The 14,219-nt window shown below is 58.6% G+C and overlaps 1 protein-coding gene across 6 annotated transcripts in view; it reads left to right on the forward strand.

Moving 5' to 3' along the window:
* Positions 1 to 3,141, forward strand: part of IQCE (IQ motif containing E) — a 41,311-nt gene extending 38,170 nt beyond the window's left edge. For 5 of the 6 annotated variants that reach the window (XM_082428465.1, XM_082428468.1, XM_082428469.1 and 2 more), the window contains one exon: positions 802 to 3,141. In XM_082428465.1, the coding sequence (XP_082284591.1) occupies positions 802 to 929 (128 nt within the window). In that variant the 3' untranslated portion in view covers positions 930 to 3,141. The remainder of the gene's footprint in view (positions 1 to 801) is intronic. The other variant, XM_082428466.1, reaches the window with a different exon arrangement.
* The last annotated feature ends 11,078 nt before the right edge of the window (positions 3,142 to 14,219 follow it).

A 14,219-nucleotide genomic window follows, 5' to 3' on the forward strand; every position in this document is an offset into this window, starting at 1 on the left:
AACTGAAGCTAACCTTGAAAACTGATGTTTTTAATTTCATAAGTTTTTCCCCTCTCATAGTTTCCTGGACAGTTACAGAAAAAAAGCTGACACAGTTACAGTATCTGCAGCACGCTGGGTGGTGATTTCCTTCCCTCTTTTATCTCAAGTCAGCGATTGGTTCCTTTTTCACTGGCACTTTACTTTGTGAAGCAGTCAGAGCAGAGGCCGTCTTCTGGGGCTGGGAGCACCGGCCCCAGGCCCCAGGGGAACCTGCCCCTTCCTCACATCCCATCCAGGTGGCCACTGAGGGCGGAGGGGGTCTGCAGGGTGGTCAGCAGGTGCATGCCAGCCTAGGGTCGATTACGATTACGGGATTTGAAGAGTTTAGATGTGCGTGAAGAAAGGAGCGAGAGCTCGCGGCTGGTCCCTGGGTGTTGGCCTGGCCTGGCCCGCACCCTCGTCCTGCGGGGGGCGTGTCCTCCCAAGGAAGCGGGGGGCCACCGGCTGCATCTGCCCACGAGTCACAGCCGGCCGCCCGGGCCGCAGAGTCCCGGATGCTGCCCTGAGGGCGACGTGCAGAGAATCCCCGCCGCCGACTTGAGCCTCCCCCGTGCCGCCAGCCTTCACCTGTGGCATCTGTTTTGCTTTGGGGAAACTGGCCGTCGCTTGGGAGCTGGGCGCAGAGGGTGCGAGAAGGCTCTAACGAGGGTGGCCGCGTGGCGTGGCGTGGTGCCCATCAGGCCTGTCCCGCCGTCCCTCGCGTGTGCGCCCCTGGCGGCGCTGAGCGTGGCTGTGACCGCCGCCCCTTCTCTGTTGCAGCGGAGCCCTCTCCCTCGGGGCCGCAGCCCGCGGCGACTCCGCCCGCGGAGGACGTGAACTCCGACGACTCCGACGAGATCGTCGTGGCTCCGCCTCTGCCCACGAAGAACATCGCCTCCCCGCCCTAGGCCCCTGCGGTCGCCCGGCGCATGGCGATGCCCTGTCCGGGCAAGGTTAGGTTCAGAGGACAGAAGCGCTCAGGCCGGAAAGGAATTTATCTTGTGAGGACGAGAACGGAACCGACTTGACACCTCACCTCCGTCCCCGGTTTTTCTCTTTCGTTTTGCCCGTTTGCTTGTTTGTTGAGGGAACCCCGAATGCCTCTCTTTATTTTATCTCCGGGAAGGGGTCGCCTACGTTCCGCACCCCCGGCTGCAGGCCCGCCCCCCACCCCGTGGTCTTCATGCCGGACAGACACACCTGCCTGGGCTGGGGGACAGCAGGGGGCCCGGCCGAGACACGTCCGTCCTCTCGGGGCACCTCTGGCCACCTGCGGCCGTGCAGGCGAGGGCTGCGTCATCGGTGCTGACGCCGCACGGCCACCGGCTCCAGGACAGGCGGCGCGCCTCCGGGGACAGCTGATGCGAGGACCCTCGCTCTCAGCCCGGACGGAGCGCCCTGCGCACCGGGCAGAGCTTAGTCCCGGGCCACCCCTCCGCCTCCCCGTCGCCAGCGGGACCCCCCGCACCCCGACGGCGCGGCAGCCCTTCTCGGGTTGCACCTCAGGGGCTCCGGCTCAGACTTATCCTTCTTTCGGAAACTCCTGGGCCCTCCTCACGGCGGTCAGAGGCTCCCGGCTCCAGCCCGGGCGAGGCGTGTGGCCAGGAGGATCTGTGGTGCCCTGTCCCGTGAGAGAGGCGGAGGGATCTCCCAGCCCCGGCCGGCCACCCCGAGTCAGGCGGGGGACCCGCCAGCCCCTTTCACCGCTTAGGTGCCGGTCATACAGTGGGTTGAAAAAAGTTCAGCCAGGGGGCCAGGCTTGTGTCATTTTTTCTTTACTCGGTCTGTGAGCTGCCAAGTCCGTTTTTTCTTCTGTTTCCCCCGCTGGACTGATGGCTAACTCGAGTGAACTCATTGCTGACCTTTGCCTTGTTTCATCCACTGGGTCTGTTCCTCCTCTGGGTGCCGGCTCAGCTAAAGGCCTGTAGGAGCCAGTCCACCAGTCAGGCACCCAGAGGGTGATGAAGGCGATGCCCGCGGCCTGCAGGTCCCCAGGGGGTCATTCTCCCCACCCCCCCACCCCATTCAAAAACGGGCATTTCTGCATTACTCCTTACTCTCAGGAGCCCAAGGCTCTGGCGACCTATGACGGATGGATTGCTGTCAGGACGTCCTCGCCTGGTCCTGGAGGAAAAGGCCGTGTGTGCAGCGGACTGGCCGTCGGCAGAGCTGGGATGGGCAAGGTCAGCCCCGGGACCTGAGTTTTCCAAGAAAATGCTCCTGAGAATTGCAAATATGTACATCTGTCTGCCTGTGCTCCTTGGGCCCAGCAATGTTGATCTAGTGAAAGTAAGCAGTCTTGAAGCCACCTCAGTAAATGACTTAACTCAAGGCTGTGACCCTCTGACACTGTATAGATCTGTTCCCTGGAGAATGCCAGGTGCCCAGCATGCTTGCAGGGCCCACAGCTTGGGGCTGGGGTTCTAGGGCTGCAGGAGCAGCACAGGGCAGGACGGGAGAGGGGCCTGGGGCCTAGAGGGCCTGCTTTCTGCTTAGCTGCCTCTGTGCTGCCCCACCGGACGGGCCCGGCCACCCTGCAGACAGACCAGAACCCTCGTCCCAGCAAAAAGACCGATGGCATTAGGAAAAGGACGGCCACCTAGCTCAGAGCAACCAGCGTGAGAGCTGCAGAGCTTTGCTTCGTTTTTAAGTAATAAATACCCTCTGCAGAAAGCCCCGTTCACCTTCAAGAGCTGAATAGAATTTAAATTCCACGAGAAGCCATCTAAGCCAATTCAAACCCCTCCTGTGGTTTTGGAAGCAGTGTTTGCTCTCGTGTAGCTCAGAAATTCTGAGGACTGGAGAGTGGACACTCAAACCTGCCCGGGGCCGGCCGGCTGCCACTCCAGGTGAGGACCTCCCCGAGCTCCCAAGGGCCTGTTAGCAGCTGATCACGCCGGGTAAGCATCCTTTGAAGCGAGAGAACCCACATCTGGGAGTTGAAATGTGAAGCCATCAGGTGGCTCCAGGAGGAAGTGGTGGACTCGCTGGTCTTCGACCTTTGTATTTAGGAGCACTCTGACCTGCACGTAATTTGTACACTAATCTCTTGGAAGGCATAAGGTTTTCCCTCTGTGCTACCCATCATTGGCCTTTGTAAATAAAAGCTGTTTTGCAGGGTCTTTGTCTTGATTGCCCTATAAACCCGTGACTTTTCATGACCTCTGGGTGTGCCATTGCCGTAGCTCATGCTGCACAAACCCCGTGCTTCTGGGCTCCTGGCTTTTGCTTTGGTCACAGCACAGCCCTGGGAGTGTAGAGCCAGCCAGAGGAAAGGGTCCCACAGCCAGCTCCCTGCCGTGCGTGAACTCGTGCATCCGTCTTTGAATTTCTCTTCCTTGTTCATCAGTGAGGACTTGAGCATCAAGAAATGAAAATGAGGGAGTATTTCCCCCAATTCTATTTCTTGTTTTAGGAGCAGGGAAGGAATAATTTACTGAGGAATCAAACAGATGTGAATGACCCCCAAAAAAGTTGACTTCTGGAAAAATAATTGTTTTCCAATATTTTGTTGGAAAATTGCAGCACGAGGTGCACCTGTGGCTTTGTTTGCACGCGGCTGCTTGCTGGGCCCTCGAATTTGTCTGAAGCCCTTACGGGGACTGGTCTGTTGGCTCCAGCACTGGCCTGAGCGGATCACCGTGTATCTTACGGGCAAATGGGTCACTTGGAAGACTTGGCGCTTTCAGAGGTGCTGGTTGGCCCTTGAAGAGGTTGTGACAGAGGAGAGCCGGGTTCATCAAACCCTGAGCCCAGCCACAAGCCTGCTGACACCTGCTCTCCCGTGAGGCTGGGGCCTGGCAGCAGAGAGGCAGCCTCAAGGGGGGCGGGGGTGGAGGTCTCAGCTGGAGCTGGTAAGAGGAGAATGGAGTACGGTCCCCCCTCGGGCCTTCACCCAGCAGGAGGAGAGCTGGCAGGAAGGTGCAAACGTGTGGACACGTACTTGTGCACAAACACATGGGATCCCTCTCCCACTCCTGCCACTGGCCTTCCTTGCTTTTGGCAACTCTTCACTTCAAAGGTGGAGCCCAGCTTGGTCCACACGTGAGCCTCCTTAAAGGCTGGTAGCTGACAGTGACCCCCAGGCCTCCGCCAAGATGATTCTAAACATGAGGTTCCTCAAAATCGCAGGCGAAGGGGGGAAAATGTCAGAATGCAAATCCCTGGTTTCTCTTAGCTGCTGTTGGGTTCAGAGCATGAATGTTGGGATGAGGAACGGGTCCGTGTTTCTTTGCTTGGACGCCAGCCAATGGCCTTGGGCCAGCGCCTTCCGTTATCCTGGGAGCCCCGCCGGGCAGCGACAACCCAGAAGGTGGCCCCGTTAGACAGTGCCTGCCTGGGGAATCTGGGGGACGTTTCCATGGTGCTGTGTCCTTTCTGAACAGGGAGAGGGGGTGCCCCTGAGCTATTCGTTAATTAAGCCCAGAACAGCCTGGGATTCAAAGCAGAGGGCCCCATGTGTGCCAAAGCTCCCGGGGCGGCCATTCAGGCAGCCCCCCAGCCCTCCCCTCCGGCCCGGCTTTGAGGGAGTGAAAGCCGGGAAGCCCGGGGGTAGGTGGGCCGTGGGCGCAGCTCATGGAAACGGCGGAAAGCCGCTGTCCCTGCTAATAGCAGCCTCATACACTGTCAGCCGGTCTCACAGGGCCTCCCCTGCTCAGCTCTGTTGTGGCCGCTCTCTCTGCAGCTGGGGACGCAGTGGCCCCTTCCCCACCCCCTCCCCGTTGACATGGTTTTTCTCCCGGCCTGTACCAGCCCTTCCCCTGCTGTCTCTTAGATGTGGGCGTCCCCAAGGCTCTGACCCCAACCAGACCCCACCCCGACCCGAAATGTCGACGTGGACGTCTGCACGTGCGTGCCTCAGGTGCCTCAAACTCGGCCTAGCCCAGCTCTGAGTTACCTTTGCCCCCTAGCCTGCCCCCAGCCAGAGGTCCCACCCCAGGGGGTCGCAGCCTCTCAGTTGTCGGAGCCGGAACAGGTATCATCCCCCCGTCCCTCCATCCTCTTCGCCCTCCAGTCACCAGGCCCCAGCGGCTCCTGCTCAGAGCCCTGGACACCTGCAGTGAGGCTGGGTGACCCCACCAAGTGCCCCACGGACCCCAGGACAAAACTCAACTCCTGAACGTGCCGTGCCCCCCGCGCACAGTCACAACGCGCACACGACGCAAACATACAAGCACGCATACACGCACAGGCATGCACATGCGCGCACGTGCACACACACACCCCCTCTAAACTCGAGCCGCCATGAGCTACATGAGGCGCTTCCATTTTTCCAAAAAGGAGACCACAAAAAAAGACCAGCTTGAAAGTTCCCACACTTTTCACAGGTGTGGATGAAACTATCAAATGCCAGCTTGTTCATGATTCCTTCATTTGGTCATATACGTATTCAAAAATCATATAAAATAAGACGACATCCTTTGGCTTCGTGAGTTCACAGCAGTGTCACACCCCTGGCCTCGGTCATTCCCACCCTGCGGATGGCTGCAGAATCCGCATGTATCTCCCTCGCCCATAACACCCCAAATAAGAGTAACCCAAACAAGTTAGAAGTTTCCAAAGCCCCGAGGAAAGCAGTACAGATAAAATATGGTAGCTGCATGATTTTCAAAGACCTGTACTCTTATTGTTGCTCCCCTGTCCTGAACACAAGGCTTCATGGTCCAAAGTGGCTGCTTGAGCCCCAGCCACAACATATGCATTCCAGCAAGCAGGAAGGAAGGAAGAAAGGGGCATCCCCTCACTTGAGGACATCACTCCTATCCTGTTGGTCAGAACATAGTTGCACATCCAGCTACAAGGGAGCCTGGAAATGTTGTCTTTTATTCTAGATGGCAATATGCTCAATAAAAGTGAGAGGGCCTGTTACTAGGGAAGAAGAGAAGGATAGGATGGCCAGCACTCTCCTCCCTGTTCCTCGTCTCCCTCCAGCCTCAGGCCCTTTGGTCCTCCTCCCCACCTCCGTAAACACACACCTTCTCCCCTTGCTCAACAGATTCATTTAGATTCCACGGGGCACCCTGGATTCCCTCCATGCCCCAGCTCGGCCTCCATCCCCCGGCCTTTCAAGAAACACGCGGCCCTTCCCCACCTCCAGCTGGCCCCTCGCAGGAGCTGTTTCCCAGCCAGGAATGTCCTTCCCACCGAGCCAGCCCACACTGCCCCCGCTGCTGAGAAGTTCTTTGCAATCAGCCCCTCCTTTCTTTGTGTTCTCACAACGCGAGTTCATTTCGTGTGCTTTAAGATTTCCTGCACGTTTGCCGCGTGCCAGGCACTGAGGGAGGAAGGCACTGTGTGCACAGCATCAAGGGGTATTTCATCTGCTTGCGAGTCTGTCTCTCAGCTAGGCTGAGCTCTGTGGGACTGGAGTAAGTTCCTTCCCTGCCCAATACCCACCTGCCCAGGTGCTGGGCCCCAAGCGTGCAGAAGTCTGGCCAAGCACCCCTCACCAGGGTGGCGAGGGCCCATGCGGGAGAGGCCCAGGGGCATGGTGTGCGGGGGGGCGGTGGCCACAGGGTCAGGAACAGGCTGTTCCGCACGCCCAGAAGAAGGAACGAGGGGCTGAGGCTGAGCCCGTGGGGAGGCGGCTCTTCCTGTGAGGGAACCGGCAGCCGCCACCTCCCCCCCAGAGCCGGAAACGGCACTGGGGCAGCTGGGGCCCGGGGGCCACGGAGCTCAGGAGGGAAGCGGAGGCCGAGGGGGCGTTGCACATTCTGCTGAGGAGTTTGGCCTTCACCCCAGGAGCCGTGGGAACAGGGAAGGGCTGCTGGCAGGAGAATGACAGAGTCGGATTTGCATTTCAGAAGGTGGAAGGATGGCTGGCAGCTGGGAGGGCAGCACAATAGCCCAAGGGCTGGTGAGGAACCCTGTGAATGCCGCCTGCCCCCCCCAACCCAGGGCCCAGCGGAGCCCCGCGAAGCCAGCCCCCTCCCCGCCACCCACCCAGAGAGGAGAGCACTCAGGGCAGCCCAGGCCCCCGGAGGGGGAGCAGGCCCGGCAGGCGGGGCGCAGCCTCGGATGGGGAGCACGTTTCCAGCCATCCCTCCTCTGGGACCCTCAGTGGGGAGGAAGGTGGAGGCGTCTGCATAGCAGAGTGTGCCCCCAGAGCTGGGCCTCAGCCTTGGGCAGACGAGGAGGCGAGCCTGGTGGGACCTCCTGCTCCCCGCAAGCCCCACGCCCACGCTGCAGACCCAGCTGGGACGTCTGGGGAGGAAAGGGTCCCTGGGCCCACAGGCAGAAGAATCCGGGCTGAGGGGCCAAACCACCCCGGCTGGTGGCCTGGGGAGAGCCTGTTACCCATCTGTAAAAAGGGAGTGACGATGGCCGTGTCTCTGGGTGGCTCTGAGCCGGTGGCCTGGGTGGGCCGATGGCGGCCGGCGGTGCTAAGACCACGATGGTGTCTGTTCCGGAAACACGCAGGGAGCGTCTATTAGGGCCCAGCTGTGATGGGTCGTCATCATGGCTTTGCTTCTGGAAGCCTCTGCCTTGCTCCTCACCTGACCGCCGCCCACCCTGCACCTCCGGGAGAGATGGGGCAGAGTGGGGCAGCAGGGGCAGATGTGGGCGCCTTTGGACTTGGTTCTGAGGCCCCGGGAGCCAGGGAGAGGCCAGCAGGAGTATGGCTCGGTCAGATTCCTTCACAGAGACCCAGGCGGTGGGGGGAAGGTCAGGACCAAGGGCACAGCCCTTCTCGTCCAAGCTCCTGGTGGCCCGGACGAGGGGCTTCCTTTTCGGAGCCCAGGCTGGGATCACATCTCTCTGGGGAGCGGGAGGCCTCTGGGCTCCCCAGGAGAGGCAACCCTGGCTCACCCTGACTCCCTGGACCCCACCCTGACAGTGAAACAGGCCTCCCCGCATGCGAAGAACAAGGTCTGTCCAGGCCCGGCTTTGAACCTGGGGACCTAGTGTCTCCCACATGGGAGCCAGTGGCCGGCCTCTAGCAGGCAAGGCAAAGACTTCCCGGCTGTGGGGCGAGTGACTTGAGCTGGTCACTGGGGGACAGGTGACAGTGAAGGAAGGAAGCTGGGCTACAGCTGTGAACACCCCCTTTCCAGCGTGACCCTGGGACCACCGGGCAGGGAGGTAGGACTGTCCGCCTTTTGCAGACGCGGAGACCGAGGCTTGGAAAGCTGCCCAATGGAAGGGTCTCTGCTCTTGGAGGGGAAACAATGTCACCAGGCAGCCCAAACCTGGGAGCAGCTGGGGGGGGGCTCCGGAGAGGGAAGTGTGCGTCTGTCCCTCCCACGGCCCCAGGCAGGGGGTGGGATGGGGGGACTCCAATTCCTCCTGGCCCTGCTGGGCCGCTTCCAAAGTCCCGGAAAGGCATCCCCTCTCCCCAAGCACAGGAGCAGTGCAATGCTTGGTCTACCCTTCCCAGCTAGCCTTGGTCACCGACACGGACCCCAGCCCACGGAGGGCCAGAGACCCACTGCTCCTGGAGACGGAGTGAAGGTTCGTGAGGCTGCCAGGAGGAGCCCATGTGCACCTCAGCCTCCAGGACCCTCCTCTCCCAGCTGCCCACACCCAGCCCCCTTCCCTGAGCCCAGCAGGGTGGAAGGGAACTTACTGGCTGACCAAAGAACATCCCCCAGAGCACCACAGCTTGAAGAAACCTTTCCCCATTTGGGGAGTTCACTGACTCAAGATGGTCACAGCCATGGCCCTGTGTCCACACCCCACTCTGTCCCGCCTTGTTCTGTCCTGACTGCCCCTTACCCCTGGGCTTGGCTGTGACTGGCTTTGGCCGACGGAGAGCTATTAAAGGGGACACGAGCCTCTGGCTTGCCCTCTCTGGCCTCCCTGAGACTCCGGCTAAAGAAGCCCGAGGTAGCTGGCTGGAGCCACGTGGTCCGTTGAGCCAGCACCAACCACCAGCCACGAACGAGGCCGGCTGAGACCACCCAGCCCCGGTGGAGCTGCCACATGGCTGCAGGTGCATGTGTGACTCTGGGCGACAGAATGAGAACCACCCAGCTGGGCCCAAGCTGCTGACCCCCGGAGTTGCCAACAAACACTGTGGTGGTTGCTTGAAACCACCAAGGTTTGAGGCGGTTCATTATGCAGCAGTAGATAACCAACACATCAGCCTTTTACAAATACATCGCTCAGGGACTTTCCTGGTGGCGCAGTGGTTAAGATTCCACTCTTCCAATGCAGAGGCCGCGGGTTCGATCCCTGGTCAGGGAACTAGATCCCACATGCATGCCGCAACTAAAAGTTCGCGTGCCACAGCTAAGACCCGGCACAACCTAAATAAATAAAGTAGAAAATAAAGTTAAAAAAAAAATACATCACTCAGCGGGTTGCACTGGGGAGAGAGTTAAACCAGAAATAAGAAAAGACAGGGGTTTCCATCTTGTCTCTGCACCCAATTCTCTGAGCCTCTGTTTCCTTCTCTTAAAACAGGGACTGTGGTTGTCCGCCTCGCGCAGGAATTAAGTGAGACTCTGGGCACAAAAGGTGTTTGTGCAAATGTCGGTGTGCACGCACAGTCACCCTCTGCCCTTGAGTGAGACGGCCTCCCGAGTACAGCTCCTGCTCTCTTCACGAGTCAAGGCTGTGGTTTGGAGCCTGAACTTCCCCTGCTGCAAGATGGGGAAGCCGGGCTTGGTGAGCACTGAGGCCCCTGAGGGCGACATAGGTCCCCACAGGGCTCGTGGTTGGTGGCAAAGCCTGAGATGAGCCCAGGTCCCACAACTTGGCACAATGCTCACCACAGATGCCAGGTTGGGCGGGGCGGGTGGGCAGGGATGAGGGACCCACCCGGGGAGGGCGTCTCTGCGACTCCTTTTCATCCGGTGCCAGTCTCCCTTCATGTAACTTTGGGGCTACCTCCTCTGGGGCGCTGCTTTGGATCTGCCTTGGGCTTGGGACACAGAGACCAGCCTCGTCAGTAGTGCGTGTGAAGTAAGAGTGAGGGGCTCTGAGAGAGACCACGGGTGCGTGCTGGCACTCGGCCCAGCACCCTTGGCAGCTCGGAGGCCTTCCCTACCGATTTCCTGGTTCCCGGGGGTGGGGGCGGGGCGCTCTCTGGATAAGCGAGGCGGCTGGATAGGTGACGCTAGGCAAGCCAGAGGTGTGCACGTCATCCTGGCTGGGTCTGGTAGGCTGGCTCCCGTGGCCTGCTCAGGGACCACACTGGCTGGCATCTCTCCCAGCCTCCAGAGCCACGGGGCAATTCCACCATGGCCAGCTTGAAAGCAGCGCTCCTGTGGCTTTTCTGTGACCAGGTGTCTGTGGGGACCGGGCGCTGGGCTGGCTGTGCATCTCAGTGGGAGCTGGGGAAACCCGGCATCCGGCTCTCCCTTTTCCCTGCCGGTTCTCACGAGCTCTATCTCCATGGAAAATGTGAATCTCGCTGGACAGGGTCCAAATGCAGGGGATTCCATTGTTCTGGCTTCCGCCCCAGGGTCTGGCACCCATCCCCTGCCTGGCCTTTCTCCCAGCGCCTACAGGTCTTGGGACAAACCATTCCAGAGCCTCAACCCAGCCACCTTCCTGGCCTGGAGAACAGACCCTGGGGAGGTCCTGGCCTGGCTTGCCTCCTCCTTTGTTCCAGATGCTTCTACCAGATGCTTCCAAGCAGCTCAGTCCTCAGTGCTCTCTCCTTGCAGACTTTCTCATCCCTGTCCTTCACTCACAGACTCTACTTCACAGGGAGGGAGGGGAGAGAGGGAGGGAGGAGAGGGGAGGGGAGGGGAGGGAGGGAGGGAGGGAGGAAAGAAGAAGGAAGGTGGTCAGGAAGATACCGAGTGAGGCCCTTGTACATGTAATCATTTGTACCTGTGACAAAATGTGCATAACCATTTCAACGTGTACAATTCGGTGGCATTAACTTTGTTCACAATGTTGTGCAACCTTCACTATGTATTTCCAAAACTTTTCATCCCCCCGAAAAGAAACCCCTCACCCATTAAGCAGTCCCTCCCCATTCCCCTCTCCCAGCCCCTGGCAACAACTAATCCATGTTCTGTCTCTATGGATTTGCCTATCCTGGATATTTCAATGGAATCATACGGTTTGTGGGGTTTCGTGTCTGGCTTCTTTCACTGAGCCTTGCGTTTTCACGGTTCATCCATGTTGTACCATGTGTCAGTGCTTCATTGCTTTCTATGGCTGAATAATATCCCACCGAGTGACGGTGCTGCATCCTGTTGATCCGTTCACCAGCTGAGGGACATTTGGGTTGTTCTCACCTTTTGGCTGTTGTGCATAGTGCTGCGGTGTCATGTCACTTTACATACGCTCACGTTGCTATGAGCTAAGCAGGACTCTACCCATTTTAGCCATGAAAAGGCTGGGGCTCAGAGGCCCTGTGACTTGCAGTAGGAGATAGTTAACTTAAAAAGAAAAGAAAGGAAAAGACCTGGGCTTTGGAGCCGAGAAGACCTGGGTGAGAGCAAGAAAAGAACAGTGTCCAAAGATGGGGCATCCCAGGAGCTGGGCATACGGCCTGGCTTTCCACACACAGCCTGGACCGCATGACCTCCCCAGGAGGTGGGACTATATTTAGTCCCATTTCAAATAAAGGAAATCAAGGCCCATCTGCCTGCCACTTGAATGTGTCCACTGGGGGCAAGTTTCTTCACTTCTGAGCCTCGAAAACCCCCTCACCACCGGCTCTGTGATGTGGGAACCTGGCTGAGGCCGGAGGAGATCGTGGGTGTGGGCACTGAGGGTGGCTCAGCTGGGCCTTCCTGCCCACGCAGGCCTGGCCCTGCTGGGCCTTCTGGGCTCCCCGGCTCCGGGTCCCCATGGTGGAGGCGATGGGAGGCTGTGGCTCTTTATCGCTGCCTGGGCTGCTTCCTTAGCTGGGGGAAGATTAACCGTTTCTCCGTTGGCCGCCTCCCCAAGTCACACTGCAAGGTCATTGAAGGCATGTCCCTTGGCGTCCTGGTCAGTGGCCAGCACTGCAGACCAAGTCCTCTCTGACTTCTCCGGCCACTGGAGCCCTATTTCAGGTCACGTAGTCTGCGGGCAACAGCATGAGGCTGAATCCTGGTTCCCTGACCGGGTGGTGATTCTTGCACCCCCTGAGCAACAGTGGGACCTGGGCTTCAGCTGCCCCATCTGTAGAGTGGGGCTAAAGTCAGTTCCCAGCTGCAGGGGACCCAGGACAGGCGGGAAGAACCACTGCAGCTCCAGCCAGTGAGTGCCAGGCAAAAGAAGGGTGGCGTGGGGTGGCGGCAGGCCTTCCTTGTGCCCTACCCCTGCCACCTGACATTCTCTAACCCTCGACCTCCTGGGTGCCTGGCCGCAGGAACCCCGTTTTGCAGATCAAGGACAGGAGTAAAGATGCAGAGATCGCACCGCTGCAAGCATCAGACCCCAGGGCCCCTGGATCCTATTTACCCACAGGAAAGCACAATTCTCCAGGGGCTTTTCAGTTCCACGGGGATTTTCTCACCAACACTGGACCTCAAGCAGCAGTAGGTTTCAGGCTCAGGCTCCACCAGTAGAGGCTTTGGCGGTGCTTTTCCAGAACTGCATGTTGTGGGCCCCTCCTTTTCTCCACCCTGGACCTCCTTTATCATTCTTTCTCCATGGATCCCTGTGGGAAATTGTCTCACCCACCAAACACGTTGCAAATATTAATCAGTGACAAGCTCCTTTGCCATTTTGTGCAATCAGAGACACAGAATGCCTGCCAACCGGAAGCTCTGAGCAGCCTGACGTATGAGTTTCCTGCGGCTGCTATAACAGGACCACACACTGGGCAGCTTAATCAACAGAAGTGTCTTGTCTCTCAATTCTGGAGGCTGAAGTCTGAGATCAAGGTGGCAGCAGCGTTGGTTCCTTCTGAGGCTGTGAGGGAGGATCTGCTCCAGGCCTCCTTCCCAGCTCCTGGTGGCAATCCTTGGGGTTCCTTGGCTTCTTGACACATCACTCCCATCTCTGCCTCTGCCTTCATATGGTGTTCTCTTCGTGTCTCTGTATCTCTGCAACGTGTGTTCAAATTTCTCTCTTATAAGGACGCCGTCATTGGATTAGGGCCCTCCATAATCTCCTATGACCTCATCGTACCTTGATCGCATCTGCGATGACCCTACTTCCAAATAAGATCGCAGTCACAGGAACCAAGAGTTGGGACTTGTACATATTTTCTGTGGGGACAGAATTCAACCCCGTACACCCAAGTTACCATTTCATATAATGTTTGGGTCTGGTTTTCTGGCCCTACCAGAGGAAAACGCACAATTTTGTGAAGCTTCTTGGAACGTGGAAAGGAACTCGGGGCTGTTAGTCCCCAGCCGGGTGGTGTCTGTGACTCACCAGAGAGTGGAAACCATAGCATTGCAAAGGCCTCTTTTCCCACCTGTCCCATGCTTGCCTGTCTGCAGGAGGCGCATTGGGGCTTCCCAGACTTATCACAGGAAAACGGGCAAGTCAGGGCCATCAGGTGAGCGGACAGACGGGCCTCTTGGGAAGCCACTACCCAGAGCTGTCCTTGCGTGCAAGAACCCAGCCCAGCCACAGAGCTGGCCGAGCCCAAGCATGGCAGACGGCAGAGCCCCGGGTGTGGAGACCTGTTTCTCAGAACGCAGGAGGTCCAGAAATAATGCCCCCAGGTGGTGACGAGCCAGAGCCAACAGGATGCACCCATTGCCCCTGGGGTACACAGAGAGGGGTGTGCTGGGCCAAGCACCTAGAGCGTTTCCAGCCTCCTCTGTCTGTTCATGGGGTCCCCATCTCAGTAACACGCATGGAGACGCCCCATTAGGAAGTGTGGCTGTGTGGCTTCCGGGTCCATACTGAGCCCTCCCTGGCAGCTGCCTGGATTTCCAGGCCCAAGGATGCCAGGATAGGACACTGTCTTTCTTTTAGGTCTTGATAAAAGACCCAACCTTCCCCAAAGGGAAGCTCCGTTAGGAACTGAGTTTACGCCCACCCCTCACCCCGGCCACTTACTGGGACTGGGTCACACTCTGATGCTCTGAGCATTTTACAGTCATTGTATTCCCTATTTACAGATGAGGACATTGATGCACAGAGAGGTTAAGTGATTTGCCCAAGATCACACAGCTCTAGGTCACCAAGCCAGGCTTTGCCTCCAAATCATCCGTATTTTACAGACAGGCCACTGGGTCCCTTGCCCGGCGCCGCAGTCTGCGTGTGAGCCGCGGCTGCTTGCTGAGGAGCCAGCCCGGCCCCTCCAGGCAGTCCCTGCAGAAGCTCAGTGAACGTGCAATGGTCCAACC

Source organism: Balaenoptera physalus (genome assembly GCF_965194825.1).
Source record: "Balaenoptera physalus genome assembly, chromosome: 16".
Classification (NCBI taxonomy): domain Eukaryota; kingdom Metazoa; phylum Chordata; class Mammalia; order Artiodactyla; family Balaenopteridae; genus Balaenoptera; species Balaenoptera physalus.